We start from the raw sequence: 19746 nt of genomic DNA on the forward strand, positions 1-19746 counted from the left end.
TAAGGTGAAATACCGGCGGTGGTCTGGGTTCAGAGGACCTTTAACATAAGGGTTTAATCTGGCAGGTAATTCACAGCGGCGGAGATGCATAGGGCAGCGATGGCAGAGTCGCATATGGCGCACTGTTTGTAGTGTCACTGACACATGAAAACTCCTGACGACTTACATAAAGAGGCTACTGCAGCAGCAGCACATGGCAGAAGTTCACACGCAGTTCCTATTAGAAAACCTCTGGGCTGTGCGCCACGCTTTTTCTGAATAGGCTGAGTCAGGCTGCTGGTCTTTGCTACAGTGAGACAATCCTTATATGAAAGCATTCATTCATCTTCAGCAGCAGCAGCAGAAGTCCTTACAAGGGAAACTGGAGAGAAAACAAAGTAAATGCTGGTTTTTAATTTTCCTAAAAGAGGATAAAGACAAGTCAAAATGCGGCATGCAAATGTGGATCTTATTTAATGGAAGAAGTGTGTGTGTGGAAGGCTTAATTTGGGTGTATTCACCTTGCCCTTTGTGACTGAGGAGGGAGGAGAAAGATGAGTGACGCAAATAGGGCTCAGTGGAGATCTCATTTATGCATTTTTGTCTTACTGTTGCAATAAGAACGGTTGCCTTGGTTGGGCACTCCCTGCCCACAATCGCAGTGGAGCAGGAGATGAATTTGCAGATTTCTTTCTCTTTTTTTTAACCATATGTCAATCAGAGTTTATTTTTATGATAAATAGTTGAAAACAGCTGAATCTTAAAGCACACAGTGCTGTAGGTCAGTCTAGGGGAAAGGTGCAAAGCACACGTGCAGCAGTTTGATGCAATCGTGCTGAAAATAGTTTGTGGAATTTTCTGCGTGGACTCTACAGCAAAGAAAGTCTTAGGTGGTCTCTGCAGGTGTGTGCGCGCGCACTGCGAGTCTTATTTACCGCAAGTTTTTGAGCTGTCATTACTGACAGATGTAGGTCAGGGAATTATGAAATAATCCCAAAGAGCGACTGCAGTCATGTCTGCACGTGAGTGGAGTCATGGTGCATACAAGTTATTGTTTTGCACTTTTTTGCATGCATGTAAGAACTGAGACGTTAAAGTAAAAAAACACCGTCATAATAAAGTGTGCAAGACACACCATGCACACACTGGTGGAAACCCCCACATTAAATCCATAAGACTTCAGACTCCTTGAGACTAAATCCTTTAGCCTCTGATGTTTTAGTACTTATAGGTAGTTTAGAAATGAGGCTTTTTTTTGCCTCCATCTGCTAATTTAAACATGCAGTTAAATTTTGTGGTAACACAAATGATGGTGTAAGAACTTTGCCTACAAAAACAAATCATTGGACAAATATCTTGAAGTGGTGTTTATTTTTTATATTAAACTTCTAAAGTCATTATTGCAGCATTGTTTCAAGGGCAACCCCATAAATCTGAGGTTCTCAGACATCATGAGGGGGGTAGAGTGCCAGAAACACTTCGAGAAACGCTGCCTGTGTGATAATAATGGAAATGTAATGGACTCCTTCTACACGATGCACAAAAATCTGCAGCTACTTCTGCGCGGTTATACGAGTTGTTTTGAGTCCAATTAAAGTGTAATAAATATATTAATTATGCAGTTGTGGTGTGTAAAGATTAATTATGAATGCATCCTTAGAACGTCTTTCATTTGGCACAGTTGTGTAATCTGGTGCTGGTTATTTCCCCTAGAAAAGATGAATTACATAAAAATCACATGAAGGGGAACGTAGTGAGCAGGCGGCACAGAGTATCATTGAATGTTATGAAATAAAATTACAGCTTGATATGGAGCTGTTTGTAGAGCTTGAGCTTTTTTGATCTTATGGACTTTTTCATATTCAATTTCAAGTCTAGCATGTGATATGCAGTAAGGAATGGGTAATATGGTTTAATATTAGTTATTATGATATAAATTCAGGTTCCTGTATAGTTAGCAGTTAAAAAATCTGGAAGTCAGCTGGTACTCACAGTGTATTACCAGTACGGTGACATTTACACCTAATGTAGTGGATCTTTTTATATGTCTTATTGTTAGGATCTCAGGATGGAAGAGTTTTGACTGATTAAACAATGAGTCTGTTGGGGTTTTTTAAGTCAGCAGCATGAGGTTTGAATATTTCTGGTAACTCTGAATGATAACAGCAACCAAACAGAAAATAACTCTAAAAAGGACCAAGGTTATCTGGAAATGTGCTTCAGACAGTCTTTTTTTTCCAGCCGTCTAGGAAAACTGCGGTGACGACTAGAGAGATGAATAGATTCAGGGGGCTGAACACATGTAATCAAATCTTAATTTGCCACCTTAATTACAACCTTAGTTTTAATGTTTTAAGCCATCTCTAAATGGGACATTTTGTCCTTGAAGATTCAGAAAGGCCAAGTGAGCATCGTGTTCCCGGAAGAACGACCATCTGATTGCATTAAATTGCAAGTGTTGACGAAGATTTGCTAATACAGAGGCTGTAATTGCGTTATGTTTCTGATCTTACCTTGTTTGTCACCCGTTACCTCTTCTGCTTACCTCAGTGGAGGATATAAAGGCTTCCTGACCGCTTCCTTTGACAAGAACTGCATCGTAACTCACGCTTAATAGTGTCACTGCCTGTGTGTATTGATTATGCAAAGCTGGTGAAAGATAACCTAAAGATAACCCTGCACAAATGTCACGTGAGGGACGAGTATGAGTCAAGGTCCCTGTGAGCTTACCCAGTTAAAAATGATGATTAGTTTCTTACTGGGCAACAGGAAATCCATTTCGTTCTCTCCTCTGCTTCCTCGGCAGCTCAACTGGATGGAAAAGACCCAGTTAATGACAGGAAAAAAGGAACAATCAAAGATGCTGATGTGGCCTCGGGTAACCCTGACTACAGAGGAGAATCGGACATTCATGGGCTTTTTTGAGAACCGGTTAACAGGTGGTGGGCCAAGAGTAAATGCTGAAAATGAACCACCGTTAATGACTTTTATTGCATGGGTTTATTGACTCTGTCTTGTTAATTGTCTTTCAAGCAAATAAAAATTAGAGAGGGGATCTATTTTGAGTAAGTCCTCAGCTTCCGTAAACAAAATAGTGTAGTGGTTCTGAACAATAAATTACATAAACTTCTCAGTGTTGCCAGAGTAGCTTGGATTGTCATTGCTGGACCATCATGTACTATGTAGCCTACTTTCAGACATGTGACAGGTCTCTGTTCACATTCTTAGCCTTCCATCCAAATAAGAATTTGATGGAGTGTATTTTTGGGGGCCTAGATCCAAAAAGCAAACAAAAACAAAAATGCTTTCACATTCTTTACACCACCACCTCAGTTTTCTGCGCTTAGATGACAGGAGTGGTGCCCAGTGTGCTCTTCTGCTGCTGTAGCCCATCTGCTTCATGACTGCTCTTGTGTATACTTTGGTTGTAACAAGTTGTTATTTGAGCTACTGTTGCCTTCCTACCAGCTCAAAGCAGTCTGGCCATTCCCCTCTGAGCTTTGGCATCAACAAGGTATTTTCACCCAGATAAATGCAGCTTGCTGGAAACTGTCTGTTTTTGGACCACTATCTGTAAATCCTTGAGCAGTCAGTCTGGCACCAACAATGTGTTATGCTCAAAGTCACTTAAATCACCTTTGCTCCCCAATTCTGATGCTCGGTTTGAACTTAAGCCACATATAACACTATGTCGACACGCTGGTATGCATCAAGTTTCTCTTATGTTATTGGCTGATTAGATATTTGCATTAAGAAGCAGTTGAATGCCTAACGAAGTGAAACGAAGTGAACAGACAGTTAAAGCAGTCCATCTAGTCCAAGGAGAATATTTTTGAGGATGGATGAACTTTCTCTCTCTTAGCCTTTCTAAGTATCTGATCCTGCTCGTGTTTGGTAACCGTCTCTCTTAGTATCTTTCTCAACCGACTGTCTGCTGGTATTGAGCCAACTGGCACGACAATGAGCGATAGAGGTCAATGTCTAGTAGGTAGTTGGCAACCAGTACGAACTCCTGGACTTTGTGAATGTTAGAAACATTGCCAGTCAGCTCTTCAACTTTGGACCAGACTTGCTTTTGCATTTTTTGCTTCTGCAGCAGCGCCTGCCAAAAAACCCCCCATCCATTTAACTAAAACGAACCGGTCAGTGGTCAGTGAGGAATGTTCAGTATGTACACTATGTTGGGTTTAACAAAATCTCTCATTTATAATGTCCGCTGTGCATCATGATGGACTTTTTGTGTGAAAGGAAAGGCTGAAAAAAAGCTACCAAGCTCATCTCGCTTTGCAGCGATGACGAGTCATTGCCAAACTCACTGCTCCAGTTTAGCTTGCCAAGCAGTCTAAAAACTACAACACAAGTTGCTCACTTGTCCCTTAATTGTCCCTGTTATTTGGCTGTACGTTGACCCAGTTCACAGAGCGAATATGCCTACTTCACAGCATGTCAGGGATATGCAGGCTGCTGACTGCCAACTGCTTTCTGCCATTTGAAAAGGCCAACAGATCTGCTCATTATTAATGCAAATACCTCAGTACCCTTGACAAAGTAAGGATGACTTTGTGATGTTGCGCAATCGATGGGCCAGCCTGATTTGCAGACGATCACGTGCACACATGCAATAAAAGTTTAGTAAGTGATTAACTTTTTAATGCAAAGTCAAGAGGTCAGTGTTGCAACCTTCGCCTTGAACTCTAAACTGCTCAATGAGCCAAATTTTTCAGTTTTCTTTTCTTTTCTTTTTTTGTAATATTTAATAATATTTTTTTGTGAATTTGAGAAACTGAGTCGTGCTGCTTGTGTGGTCCTTGTGTTTGTAGTTGTATCGTGCTTTAAGAAAAGTATCAAATCCCTCTGCGCTTGCTCAATTCTTGTCAGTCATTCTGTCTAATTTGACCTGTGTTCTATTTTAAGTAAAAGACAAACAGATGAAGGTTGAACTTATCGATCAGATGCAACGTGAGTAGAAAGTAGGCCAAATCTACTGTTTTAAAAACACTTCAGAAACAACATGAAAAATACATTTTTGTCAAGCCAGCAACTTTTTTTTTTCGAATACTGTACACACACACACCTTTCAAACAGGTCATTACCAGATCAATAGACAACAAACATTAGTGACATCCAAACACCTGCCTACGTAGAAGTCGTTGCGCTTGCATGGGCTTGACGTTGAAAAGCTAACTCTGTGAGGCTAAATACACTTCTGCTTCCGGGCTTAGTGACTTAAGGAGGGCATAGAGCTGCTGTGTGTCTTCAGGCAGAGGAGAATATAGACATTTTCCATTGCACGGCTGAGGGAAAGGCATTCTAGTGACGAGGGAGATTATTCCTGGAAGGCATCCAAGACTAGAGGTTAAACACGGGCACAGTGTGGCTTTAACCTCAACGTGCGGCCCAGAAACAGAACTGAGTGACTGATAAGATTTTATTTGAGTGACTGTAAATCTCAAGTTTGAATATATGTTTTGGGAACATTCATCTTTCTTTGACTAAAAGAAAAAAAAGCAATATTTGAACTTAGTTTAGTGAAAAGTACTTGCACACCAAAGCAATCATACAAACCATGGGTTACACTGCATCACTGTGCGTAATTAGTTTAATTCTGTATCATTATAGAGTGAAGCAGCACATACTGCCTTTTTAATCTGCCTTTTTTACCATTTGGTCTTGCACATGCCGTACACGTGACTCTCACACAGGTTCTCACCTCATTGATTTGACTGTGCAAATTCTCTTGTAAATTTCCAGTTTTTAGCTGTGATTCAAAGTGCTTCCCTTTAGAAAGTTTCACTGCTGAAAAATCAATTTCTAGAAACAGCCTGTTGAGGGAAAAAAACTTTTAGCCACTTCTTCTGATCATAGCCATCGCCATGGCCTTTTCTTGTTTACTCCAAACACGACGCTGTTGATGTTCTCACCGAGCTCTGCGTCACTTACTGTAACCAGAAGTAATTCCAACCACCAGTATTTGGGAATCTGGCGTTTTTACTGCATCATTATCTAACACAGCACTGGTTTTGTACAGTTTGTCAAAAAACCCCACAGAAAACAGGCCAAAGCCCCGTCACTGTTGGCCAGCAGTCTATGATGGCATTCAGCTTGTCTGGTGTTTCATGTGTCCCAGAGTGAAAGATCCTTTGAAAGGGTTGGAGGGCTCACATGGGACAGACCTGCTGTTCTTAAAGGCCACGCTGTCTGTACCAGAGAGCCATTTTTACAGTACATCAGAGAAGAATCTGCAGGGCTCTTCACAGGTCAGGGGTCAAAGAGCACAATGTGCTCGGATTTCACACCAGACAAAGACGAGACAGCTTTTTGAAGGATGGGCGCAGCATTGATTTGTGTCTCAAAGACTTTTAAAAAATATGTTGTTGTTGTGTGCAAATGAAATCCTGGTGGGTTCTTTATGTTTTGACTAATTAAATGCAAATTGCATATGGTTTGGAGTAACCTTGACCAATCTCGCAAGCATGTGTTTTGACTGACCTTACTTCACCCAGGCATCTATTGACTTCAATTTCTGTTGGTATTAACAATAATATAATAGCACATCGAAACTTAGTTGACTCGGGGTTTTTTTTCGCTATCACTTCATTCCATCATATATTACCCATTTATTTACATATAATGCAATCATAAAATGTGTAATGGACATGTTTTACTTCATTACTAACATGCGTACTCTCTTTCTCTCCGCAGATCAGTCCACTTCTTCTTTAATTCCCTCGGCTATCACCCTTGTAAAAATGGGGTGATTGGTTTTTTTAATCATCTAGTAAACTAACCTGGAACAAGGCCTGTGTAGATCTCCTGATGTCAGAAGATTCAGACTTCAAGCCCTACTGCTTCCCAGGTTTGGAGGATCAGGATGGAGCCTCGGGGTGCAGAGCGTCCACCTCATGCAGCTCTATCCCAAGGGGGGACCCGGGGTGCAGCTCCATGGCACAGCTGCACCGCATGGGTGCCTTCAGCCAAGGTAGGCCTGACCTAGGCCTCCCTTCTGAGGGCAGCGACAGCAGCGGTCAGGACCGTCCCGCTTCGCCAGACAACCATCGCAAGAACCCTCGCTCTCGGTCACTACCCGAGGAGGATGTGGAGATGAAGAGTAGCGGATCGAGCGGGAGTGGGACCGAATCACACGGCAATGAAAGCCACGGCAATGAAAGTCATGGAAACGACAGCAACGGCCACGAGTCGATGGGAAGCTCCACCAGCAACAGCAAGGACTCGGCACTGCTGGAATCCTCGGAGAGCAATAAGAGGTCAGTGGTGGTTGTGGGACTGATAAAACCATTATGAGGGTTGCTCTTCGTCTTTGCATAGCAGCAAATACAGACAATCAACCAAAGTACTGAGTCTTTGACAAGTCTTTGGCCGGTCTGACAAGCCAGCAGTAGGAGATAATAAATGGGATCAAGACCCAAGGTTGCTATCTCAGGAATCTGCAGGCAGTTCAACAATGATCACAGCAGTCTGTGTCTGTCATTACAAATTACCGCAGTAGCTGATAAATGTTTTTTTCAAGACCCCGTTGGATAAAAAAGAAAATTCCAAAAGTGCCAATCCGAAGATAACACCAGCTTTCCTGATGGGAAAAATTGTGCTGGGTTATTTATGCTCTTTCCTTTTGCACTCATAGTTACGTTTACCCTTTGCTATTGAGTGACAACAATCACCATGAAAATTGATCATTTCCTCCACCATCAACATGTCCCGGTCATAATAAATGCAGTTATCAGCAGCTGATGTATCTGCCCCCATTGGGTAATGCATGTAGATGAGTGAGTGAATCAAGGCTTCAGTGATGGCTGTCGTGCTCTTGGCCCCAGAAGCCCAATTGAAATGTAAATGTACCTGCGTTGTAGGTTTCCTGGGTGTGAGTGTCCCCATGCAAAAAAATAAAATACATGTGAATGGGGACTGATTTGAATAATGGCTTTCAAATGGAAGTGCTTTTAGGGGTGTTCTTCCTGCCAGTCACATCCTGTTTGTCAGAAAATGTTACGCTGGGACTTTTGCCAAATGAGGATTAATTTGTCATTATTTAGTGTCACCGCAAACATGTTCTGACTCCCTAAACTAGATCTCATTGCCAGCTTACACGGCATACAAGTGAGTCAGACTAGGAGCAGTTGGTGTCTGTTTTTTGCACTTTTTATGAAGGAATCCAACATGATAAACATGATCTGATTTCTATGTAGGACACACAAAAAAACATGTTTTGGCAAGATACGTCCATGTGCTTCACGCTTCTGTTGGTTCTGGAGTAAACAGGTTTAAATGCCGCCTCATTTTTAGACACTTGTACTGTGATGCTGTGTGGTTAGTGTTTCATGTAGCCCTGGTAAATTATAAAGGCTATTTGAATGAATTATGAGGTGGTTTCAGCTTTATGTTTAAAGATGATCCTCACGTTGTAGAGAATTTAAAGGGCAGCATATTAGCATGCTGTGTGTTTTTCTGGATTTATGTTTACAGATGTGTTCTAATGTTCACTTTTCTCACGCTGAGTGAGAGTTAATGTTTGCTTACTCACCTTATAGTTTAACTTAATGTTCAGTCACATCACAGCCTTAGTATCTGAAGAATTACTGGTTACGGCATTTCTCAAAGAAAACTTTAAATGACTAAAGTACCAAAAAAAATAAAAATCCCCTGCCTCTCCACAAACATGCAGACGTGACTTCATCATGATTTAAAAAATGTTCAGACGCAGTGCAGCCTGCCCAAGACATGACTACAGCAGTGGAAAAAATAAAAATGACCATTCCTTCCAGTAGGAAAACTGGATGCTGGCCGTCTCTTTATAGCAGATGGGTTTTGTCATGCTCGCCGGCTCCTTGACATTTCTATGGCAACAAAATGTTTGTCTTTGTTTACTGGGTGGAGCCGTCCAAGTGGAAGGCATTGACGTTATACTGCCTCACTTTCAGCCTTGCCTGTCCTACCTCACTTGATCTTTTCAGTATGGAGTTTTTTTTTTTTATTTGTTTAAAAACCGCTCCTCTTCCTGTCTGTATGCGCCTCGCACGCAATAGCTCCCTCCCTCAAAAAATGCTATTACTTTTTTTTCCCTCTCTTCTCACTCACGCCGCTCTCTTCCCTTGAACTTTTAACCTTTTGTACCAGTTTTTTTCTCTAGATCTCATGATGCTGAGGTCTCTAGACCTCAGCATCTAAAAATACGCCGTCTTTCTCTGTGTTTAGTATCTGTTGCTCTTTAATACACCCCCTCCCCCTTCTCATTCACCTTCCTCATTTAAATAGCAAAAGATTTTTATTTAAATGACAAAAGGGGCTTGGACATTTTGGTCCATAGTGACACGGCGGCATCACACATTTGCTGCAGAGTTGTCAGCCTCACATCCATGATATGGATACCAACATACCAAAGGTGCTCTATCAGACTAAGATCTGGTGACTGTGGACGTCGTTTGAGTACAGTGAACTTATTATGTTCAAGAAACCAGTGTGAGATGAGCTGTGTGTATTCAGGTTGGCTTTGGTATTTCAGTGATACTCAGTTGATGCTACGCAGCCAAAAGTGTACCAAGAAAATATTCCCCACAACGTTATACCATCAGCAGCCTGATTCGCCGGTACAAGGCAGGATGGATCCATGCTTTCATGTTTCACTAGTTTATTCCAAATTATGGCCCAATCATCTGAACGTCTCAGCAGAAATGGAGACTTGTCAGACTGGGCATCATTTTCCTTCTGTTCAATTTTGGTGACCTCGTGCAAATTTGAGTCTCGGTTTCTTGTTCTTAGCTGACAGGAGTGCCACCTGCTGCTGTAACCAATCTGCTTCAAAGTTCAGCGTGTTGTGCATTCATTCTGCTTCATACCTTAGTGAGTGCTTATTTGAGTAGTTGACTTCCTATCAGCTGAAGCAGTCCTCTGACATCAACCAACAATTTCCACTCAGAGACCTGCTGCTCACTGGTTATTTTCTCTCTCTCTCTCTCTCTCTCTCTTTTTTTTAACCATTATCTGTAAACCCTAGAGATGATTGTGTGGGAAAATCCCAGCTGATCAGCAGTTTCTGTAATACTCAGACCAGCCTATCTGGCACTAACGATCATGCCACATTCAAAATCACTTAATTCACCTTTTTTCCCCCTTTGTGATGTTTGCTTTGAACCTTAGCAGGTTATCTCGACCATGTCTGCATGTCTAAAGCTTTGAGCTTGTGCCATGTGATTGGCTGATTAGATATTTGCATGAACAAGCAGCCACTTATTATTAAGTGGCTGGTATTTCACCCCATATTTTGTCTAGAGAGTAAGAAATCAAGTCAAACCATGTTTCTAATACACTGAAGCATGCTAACAATTAATGAAAAGGGGACAAAAGTAAAAGCAGTTAATGAATAAATACACACTATACTCTCTCTGAGCTTGTAGCTCCAATTTACAGGTCCATCACTGGTCTGTTAGACAGTTTCATGTTGTGAGTATCCTTCAATTTTCCCCTTTAATATCCCACTCGAGAGAGAAGCAAGGAGGAGAATGTACTTGAAGTAGTAGTGTTATATGTGTTAGAGTAAGAGTGGACATGGTGACCTTTAAAAGCATAGGTGTGAAAAATAATATCAATTATTCGTACAGCCGAATCCAGAAGAGCGACTGTTAAGTCACCGGTCCTTTTTCTCCTGCGACAAGTCAAAAAGTCTTCTGAGAAAAAGTAAATCTTTGTCGGCTGATGTAACTCAGTTAACAGCCCCACATTTTAGCAAGTGTGGGTAACTGCCACCAGTTCTTCAGCTTTTAACTTTTCTGTCGAGATTTATATCTGCCAGACATACAGAGATAAGCCAGCACGCAGATTTGAAGGAGGGGAAAGTCCAAAGTAAGAAACTGGTTCACGTTTTAGTCTTTAACAACTCTGGATCACCTTGCATCAAATGTGTAGGACATGTATCAAAATGCACCAATATAAAAGATATATTTTATAAGTATTTATCACTTAGTGTGGACAGGTGTTTCCACGTATGTATGCAGGATTTTAGACATAAAAAGCTTAAAAATCTTAGTTTGTAAAGATATTTACTTTCCATCAATACTCCAAAGAGGAAGTCAGTCAGAAATGGCCCTAAAATATATTTCTTTGGACTAAATAGTTTAACTATATAAAGAATCTGCACAGCTATCAGTGAATGAATAACTGTCTGACAAAAGGCTCTGAATAGAAAATTGCATCCCTACAATCACTCTCTGTGTAGGAGTACGTGCGTCACGTCTGCATACTCCCCTGTATAAATAATTAGCATGTAGTGCCAGAATTGGATACCACTTGTACTCTGCTATTTTAATCAACTCCCTAAAAAAAAAAAAATATCAAAATTTTAATTCACATTTCTTGTTGTCTTTTCTCACTATTCATATAGTTCATATAGCTTTATAGTCGTCGTAGGGAATGAGCCACTGATTTTAAGCGCACTGCAGTGTAAACTTACCTGCGTTATGGCTTCCCTGGGTTATTTATGTCTCTCAAACACGCATAAAAATTTGTTGCTCTGCAGTTTAAACAAGACCACCTCGCCCTGATCGTCACCTCCTGTCTCTGGTGCACAGTGTAAAAATTAAAGTCTCTTTGAGCCTCTTTTTTTTTTTAACTAATTGAAACAACTCAGTTGGAGCCACATTGTGAATCAGTGTGTCGACACTAATACGTGGTCACTCTGTACAGTGTAAAACCAGCTGTTGCTCTCAAAGGCAATGTTTGACAGAATTGGACTCCTAATCGTGTTTGGACAAACTCTTTGTAAATAATATGTTTTCTATTCTTAGCCAAGTGATGAGGTTATTCATAGCAGCTTGTCGAGTTATAGTTCAGGTGAGTCAGTATCTCATACAGCTGCATAGCTTGGTGGCTGATACAGTGCAGTGCACCACTGATATTTGACAATTTATACATATTTATTTTAACTTTTAGCCTTTTTTGCGATATGACAGCAGAGAAAAAACAGAAAAGCTGGAAAAAAGCACCAGAAAAAACAGCAGATGGCCTCAGCAGATTTGAACCAAGATCTCTGTATTAGCCTCGCAGAATATAGGTCATCCGCTCTACCCAGTGAGCTAAACTAGCACACAAATGCCAATATTTAGGGAGCAAAAATTTTGCTTTGGGGAGTCATGGTTATGCCCCAGTGTTTGTAGGAAAACTGATAACAGTCTCTTTGCATCCATGGGCAGTGGGGATTAAATCACTCCCAAAATTAATGATAAACATGTTGAAGTTTGGGTTAAGTGTGGAATTTAATGATCCATACTCCAAGTTATGATCTCTGCTTCCTCTGGCTTTCTTTCTCCTCTCTCTTTCTACCTGCTCTCTCTCTCTCTGTCCCTTTCTTCCTCTCTGCCTTTGCCAGGATACTGTTTGCTCTGTCTCTCCCTCTGTACTCACTGTGTGCTCAACTGGAGCCTGTCCCAGATCACAGTGAGATGAGACATGGTACTCCCCTGGTCTAACACACACAAGCCAGACAACCACACATGCTCACTTTCACACCTACAGCCAATTTACAATCACAAATTAGCCTAAAATGTTTGGCCTGTGGGAGGAAGTCAGAGCACCTGGAAGAACACCTCATAAAAGGTAGGGAGAACAAAGTCCGTACAGAAAGTAGTAGTTTTAAATAAGTCTGTATGAGGTAACACCACCCACTACAGCCTGTTGCTAAGAGTAAATGGTGTTTACCATTACATCCCAGCAAAGACCCGCCTAAAGAAAAATGATCATCCATTAAAGTGGACACCACACTTGTAATATTTTCATCACTTTACCTCGCTGCCCTTTCGGATCGGTAACTGAAGCCATTATTGTGATCTCCTCTGAGCCACAGGACTGAGTTGGCAAGCAGTTAGTTTACCTAGTAGAACATGTGAGTTGATTCTTTGCAGCTGCCTAATCTGTAATCACTAAACTTATGTTTGTGACTTTGACCTGTTAAAACAAATTAATTTAACAGTGGCCAGATTTAAATTAGTCATTTTTGACAATAGAGTTTGGCTGTTAGTTATTTAGCAACTACTTAGGGGGAAATAAAAGGGTGAAATGATTAAAAATAGACTTTTCATCTGAATTAACTTTTGCCAGTAGGTACATGGTAGAAAATACAGTTCTGTGGTTTTGGACCATTATGCTAAATTTGAAACAAACTCTGGAAGAGAGTGGAAAAAATGCAGATAAATCTGTTTTAACACCTGCTGCAGAACTGTGACTTCTTTTTCCATTAATACTCTGAACCTTAAACAGGATTGGCTCAGTTTGGGCCAGAAAGCCCAAACTGAGGGGTGTTTTTCACTTATATTCATTCATATAATGAACTGGTCATTTTAAAACCTGCTTTTAGGCCCACTTACGCTGGCTTTATTCAGGTCTGTGAAACATAATAAAGCCACAGAGTCATTGTGCAGTTCCTAATTAAACAGGATGACATTGCCCTGATTGTCACCTTGTGTCCCTGCTGCAGACTAGCCTCTTTGAGCGCACTCTTATTGTAACTAGTTTAAACGACCTACAGACTTACTACCACAATGTGAATTAGGCTGCTCAACGCTAATACATGGTCAGTCTGTACAGTCTAAAACCAGCTGTTGTATTTCTGAGTACTGAAGGCTATATTTGACAGGATTAGACTCCTATTTGTGTTTGTAGAGGCTGTTTATAAAGATGTTTTCTATTCTTAGTCAGGTAAGGAGGTTATTCATAGTAGCTTGCTGAGTTGTAGCTCAGGTGAGTCAGTTTCTCAGACAGCTGTTAATAGTCTTTAGACAAGCTTATTGGCTAATACAATACAGTGGACTGGCTACTTTGTTTATGTTCTGACTTTGTAGTGTTACAACAGAACAGGTGGTCTTATCTTTCAATCAAATTAGTCACAAAAAAGTATCAATGAGTAAATTATTTTTTTCTTATTTCTTGATCGCTTTTGATATCTTCTTTTTGGTACAGTTTGGTGTCCTGGTGCCTGCAGATTGCACAGAAACATACTGGTGCTTTTGAAGATGCTAGTGTGATGAAATAATCAGTTTCTCATTCATCAGTGTGACTGTAAAAACTCCATTTTCAAAGTGCTGGTCAGGTTATCCAAAGAGCACACTGGCACTCTATATACAAAATATTTACATTATATATTTTCCTTTTTCGTTCTCTATTAACAATGCTGCCTTTGTATATATTAATGCATATAGTATACTAATAGAGTTATAGTCAAATGGAAAAATGATGGGGAGATTAAGTTTTCAGTAGCTTACTCTTAAATTAATTTATTATTGCATTCTATTTTTGAGGTTTTATTATTCCTGGTCCAGTCTTAATTTCCACGTCAGTCTTCTGTGAAGTACTTTGAACTGCACTAACCTGCGTTGGAGGTGCTATACAAATATAGTAAGATTGACTGATTACTTGCTGCCTGCACTGTGGTGTGTGACAGACCAATACCAGCTGACACACATGTATGTAGGTCAGACAGAAAAAGAGGTTTTTGGTTTTGTTTTTTTTAAATACACATTGATGCTGCATATGTATATATGGTCCAAGTTGGCATGTCATAGTAAAAAAACAAACAACAATTATTAGGTAACCTAACAATTTATTAGGCAAATTATTTACACCAATGTTGTCACTGGAAAATAACTGACCTACACTTTTGAGATACTTGTATTTGAGTACTTTTACACAAAATCAGCTTAACTTTTTAAATTGGCATGGAAATTTGAGCACTGACTGAAATTCAAATATTACCTAGTCCAATTAAGAGACAGCTTTTTTTTCAGTGAAAATATTTGATACCTTCGAGTCCTTCATGGAGCACGATCTGAAGCTAACTCAGAATAATAATAAAATTGTGACACAACTCAGGTTCTAATATTCGATGTAGAAACTAAAATGAACTATGTACTGCGGTGCTCAGAGAGTGGCACACAGACTTAGTAAGTGCTCCTTTGCAATCTAGCCTGCTTTCAAAAACACTTTCCAAGTCTCACACACTAATACATGCTCAATCTGTCCAATCTAAAACCAGCTGTGGGTCCCGGAGTCCATATTTAGTAGAATTAGAGACTCACCTGTGCTTGGAGAGGCTATTTGTAAAGGTGATTTCTATTCTTGGCCAGGTAAGCCTGTTATATACAGTAAGCTGTGTGATAGTGAGTCAGTGTCCTTGAGCGCTGTTGATTTTATTGTATTAGTGTAGTGTTAAGCTTGTAGGTTAACACCTTGGGTCATACTTGTACAGTATAGACGCATCAGTTGACATCAGGTTGTGCAGAATTAAGGCTCTAACACAAGATACAGAAGACGGACCAAGGAAAAAAGCAAGCCGTTTTATTAGGTTTATGCTGAAATCCAGAGTAATCACAAAATTGTGCACGGGGAAGCACACTGAGAAGCATAACAGATGTTGTGCCAGAGACTGAGAGGAAGGCATGACTATTTATGCATAACGAGGTAATCAGGGAAGTGGAAACAGGAGGGCAACAAGACACAGCTGAATGAAATCAAGACAATGAGATAAGGAGGGAAGTAAAAATAAAAGTGGGCACAAGAAATAACTATCAGAGCAAAATGGGAATGAACCCAAAGGATAACTACTAAACACATTAACTCATACTGAGGCAGGAATAACAAAGTCACAAGTGCTAACAGAAAATTCATCACCAAGGAAAACATAGAGTAAAAAATCAGTTTGAGCTGTGGTTCATAGTACTAGAGTACTGTTTTATTATATCTATACCCCAGTAGACACAAATAATACATAATAATTCAAACAGACTCTCTTTAAGAAATAAATGGGCCCATAAAAAGGTCAACAAAACAGAACTCTAATCAGAAAAAAACACTTAACAAACTGGCCTAACCAAATGAGACAACTTGATCTAATATACTACAGGAGTAAAATATTTTAAATTCAAAGTTGGATACCACATGAACAATGACTAAAATGTATATAGAAATGTAAAGACCCAAACCCCTTTGCTGCGCTCCCGCTGCAGATTTATGTAACGTCACCACAGAGGGAAAACTAACCTTAACTATACTTATATTTGAAGAGGGCTTCTTTTGTAACCTGGCTATTTTGAAGCTGCTGCTGGGACACCGATCATTGATTCACATTCACAAAGGCAGAAAAGAGCAGCTCTCTTTAGCTCAATTATAAAACCCTGTTGTGAGTTTGAGTATACTTGTTCCTTTATTAAAAGAGTTACATGTCATTATGTTAGGTAACTTGCACCCCATGCTGCGAGTCTTGAGTATAGAGTACTTATTCTTTTATTATTACATAACCAGTATTCTTTTAGGTGACGTAATCACTCTAGAAGTGCATATAAAACGTAAAACATATGCACAGAAAGTCAGCGTGACATCTTTTACAAATAGTTTCCTGTTGTTTAATTATCTAATTACAAGTTGGTCTGGCCCACCTTTAGAGTACATTGGATATATGGATTTGCACAGCACTGTCAATCTAATCTATTGACACAAAAAGATCACTTTAACCGATTACCTTGCATGAAAGCATATACATCAGCACTCTACTAATAAAGATGATGTAGACTTTCATTTGCAGTGTTAAACTAAACTGTCCCTGTCCTCTTTTCCCTCACAGTTCGAACTCCCATAGTCCATCTCCACCGAGCAGTTCAAATGCCTTCAGCCTGCTGAGCTCTGAGCAGGACAACCCTTCAACCAGCGGCTGCAGGTAAATGCATCACCTGTTGCTGTATAACCGAAGAAGCTTCTTGTCACTTCACAGGACATTCTCACTCTTTGGGGCACAAGAACACCTTACATAATAACACAACCAGCTATTGTGCTTGTTATTTAATCGCTTTCTGAGGGACTGTTTTCCTTGTCTGACTCGCCGCTGTGCATGTTTGTGTGCAACTTGCAGTAGCGAGGAGTCTGCCAAAGCCAAAACGCAGAAGGAGGTGATTAAAACTCTGAAAGAGCTGAAGCTTCACCTGCCTGCTGACAAGAGACACAATAACAAGTCGACCACGCTGAACACCCTGAAGTACGCACTTCGCTGTGTGAAACAGGTGGAAGGTGTGTACTGTCTGAAAGCATCACTGAGTTTCTCTTGTTTCTGTGGTTTGTTCCTCCTTCTTAGTAGCTACTTTTTTATTGAAACACTTAACATTCGTGTGTAAACGTTTGCTTTTGACTCCTATTTCTGCCACAAGAATGTCTTCTGTGCAATTTACAGAATTTGCCCAAAGCCAAACCCAAAAAGAAATAAAGGCAAAACTTTGAGCAGGAGGGAACGTTTATGTAGGCAGTTTCCAGGTAATGATCTGTAAATGCTCACCTCATTCCTGCTGAAATGCTTGCAGATGTTAGTGGGTGGGCAGATGTTTACTTGTGACGCATTTCAGCATAGCACATGAGATTCAGGACTGCACACTATTACATCAGCTCTGTCTTGGTAGTGTTATGTTCATTTTGTTAGTTTTGCTAGTTTTCATCTACTCTGTGCTTATATTTTGAGCATATTCTGACAAAAATGTTCTGTGTGTATTTCTTCTTTCAGCCAATGAGGAGTATTACCAGCTCCTGATGATCAATGACAGTCAGCCTTCAGGCCTGGATGTGTCTTCGTACACAATGGAGGAGATAGATAGCATCACCTCTGAGTACACTCTCAAAAACAATGTAAGATGTTGAAGTAGCTTTTTAAACTGTTTTGTGCTCTTAAACAATAACAAAGATGCAAAGAAAAAGTCTTGTAATTATTATTTTTTTCCTCAAACCACAATTTCATGTCTTCAACAGGATATGTTTGCAGTTGCTGTGTCTCTTATCACAGGAAGGATAGTCTACATTTCTGACCAGGCTGCCTCCATCCTCAACTGTAAGAGAGATGTGTTCAGAAACACCAAGTTTGTGGAGTTTCTTACACCGCAGGATGTCAGCGTCTTTTACAGCTTCACGACGCCTTATCGCCTGCCCTCCTGGAGCATGTGCACTGGAGCAGGTATGGTGACAACACAGCTCTTAGAAGTAATTGTGCTTATGGACCACCAGAAGGGATTTCTACTTTAATATAAGGACAGATTTCCAATACCATATTTTCAAGAACGGTTGCAGTATAGGAAAAGAAAAGCCAAATAAGTACAAATAGGGGTTTATCCAAGAGGGCTTGGCTTTTGAGCGTTTAAGTTAAATACAGCCAAGTAATAAGAGGATGATGTCAGACCATCCATTGTCTTCAGTGTTTCTTACAAGTACCAGAGCTATATAAAGACTTCACAGAGATGGAAAACCATCTGAGAGTCTATAATGAAGAGGCTTAGAGGTACTTTATTCAGTTCATGTTCTCCGGATTCAACTTATCCATTTAAAAACGCTGATGTTTACCCCTTTTCACTCAGCTATATGGAACAGATCGAGCTGTCTCAGTCGTTAAAGCATAATCTGGAAATTATAATGGGTTGCCAAATGGGGAAGCTTTTAAAAGTCCACAAAAGAACAAGACGTGCAAATGTCCAAGACACAGTTTGAAATCGTATAATGAATACCCTTCATTTAATTTTCCCAGAGAGACTTTGTGTAACTGATAATGGCCAGCTTCACCAGTCAGTGTGGTGCCTTAAATCTTGTTTGCACACAAAGACCCTTTTAGAGGTCCTGCATTTAAATCCCAGATGAGCCCTGTGTGTGGGGAATGGCTCAGAAGGTGGTGGTAAATATGGTGCTTGTAACACAAAGTGCTCAATAAAACTAAAAATACTCCATAAATCATTTACTCTTTGTCCCAATTAGGCCTGGAATTATTTTGGCTGGTGTGCCATGTAAAGACCATGTATGTTTAAATTCATTTAAAGTAAGTGCAGGGCTGGGCTTCCAAATTATTGATGGACTTAATCAACCGTTGTACACCTACAGGAGACCAGACTCTCACCGCCATTTGGCCGGATCGTGTTGCTTTTGAATTAAAACGTTTCTCTTCCCATTTCAGAGTCGTCCCCGCCTGACTGCATGCAGGAGAAGTCCTTTTTCTGTCGTATCAGGTGGGTGGGTGCTGGGTCAAATGCAGTGTCGGGCCATCTGCTGCTCGTACCTGCTCTTAGTTCATATTCATACTTTCATTCCAGGCTAGATGCTTTTTCAATGAGTTTGTGACATCATATGCGTAAAAACCTGTAAACAGATGCTTTTTCCAGGCCAGCGTTATACATATAGAAAGACAGACCCGTTTACATATTAACAACACACTTAGCATTTGTTACGATGTTCCACAGACTTCTATAGAATTCTTTATCTTTTAAAGAATTCTTTTATTTAACTGTATATTTGAATATTGGTCTGATTTATGGGGTCACATCAGAGGTCTAAAACCTTTAACAGAACATTTAAAGTTGTGCACACAAACATTCACTCCTATTTACTGTACAGAGAGATGGGTGGAGAATGACCACAGAGCGCCCCCATGTGTTCAGATTCTAAAATCCAAAAGTGATTAGACTAGAGGGTATTTGTGCATACTTGACTCATGTAGGCCAGTCTCATCTTTGTTTGGCTCACTTTACCTCTTCTGCCTAATATCCAGCGGTGGTAAGGAGTGTGAGGGTGACCTGCAGTATTATCCATTCCGCATGACGCCTTACCTGATGAAGGTCCAGGACACAGTGCACACTGAAGACCAGTTCTGCTGCCTCCTTCTGGCTGAGAGGGTCCACTCTGGCTATGATGGTAAGAATATTGACAAACAGGTGCAAGAAGGCGAGATTATGTTTCTCCTAATTTGGCTTCTCT

At 40.4% G+C, this 19746-nt stretch overlaps 1 protein-coding gene across 6 annotated transcripts in view; it reads left to right on the plus strand.

Annotated features, from left to right (window-relative positions):
• per2 (period circadian clock 2) overlaps window positions 1-19746 on the plus strand; it is a 33172-nt gene that overhangs the window by 628 nt on the left and 12798 nt on the right. For 3 of the 6 annotated variants that reach the window (XM_019347597.2, XM_019347598.2, XM_019347599.2), the window contains exons 1-7: window positions 6796-7244; window positions 16598-16690; window positions 16883-17037; window positions 17522-17643; window positions 17764-17965; window positions 18950-19001; window positions 19541-19683. In XM_019347597.2, the coding sequence (XP_019203142.1) occupies window positions 6796-7244; window positions 16598-16690; window positions 16883-17037; window positions 17522-17643; window positions 17764-17965; window positions 18950-19001; window positions 19541-19683 (1216 nt within the window). Of the gene's footprint in view, window positions 1-6681; window positions 7245-12453; window positions 12583-16597; window positions 16691-16882; window positions 17038-17197; window positions 17278-17521; window positions 17644-17763; window positions 17966-18949; window positions 19002-19540; window positions 19684-19746 lie in introns of those variants that run through there. The other 3 variants (XM_005476307.4, XM_005476311.4, XM_005476312.3) reach the window with 3 other exon arrangements.

The sequence above is a fragment of the Oreochromis niloticus genome, linkage group LG18 (assembly GCF_001858045.2).
Source record: "Oreochromis niloticus isolate F11D_XX linkage group LG18, O_niloticus_UMD_NMBU, whole genome shotgun sequence".
Classification (NCBI taxonomy): Eukaryota; Metazoa; Chordata; class Actinopteri; order Cichliformes; family Cichlidae; genus Oreochromis; species Oreochromis niloticus.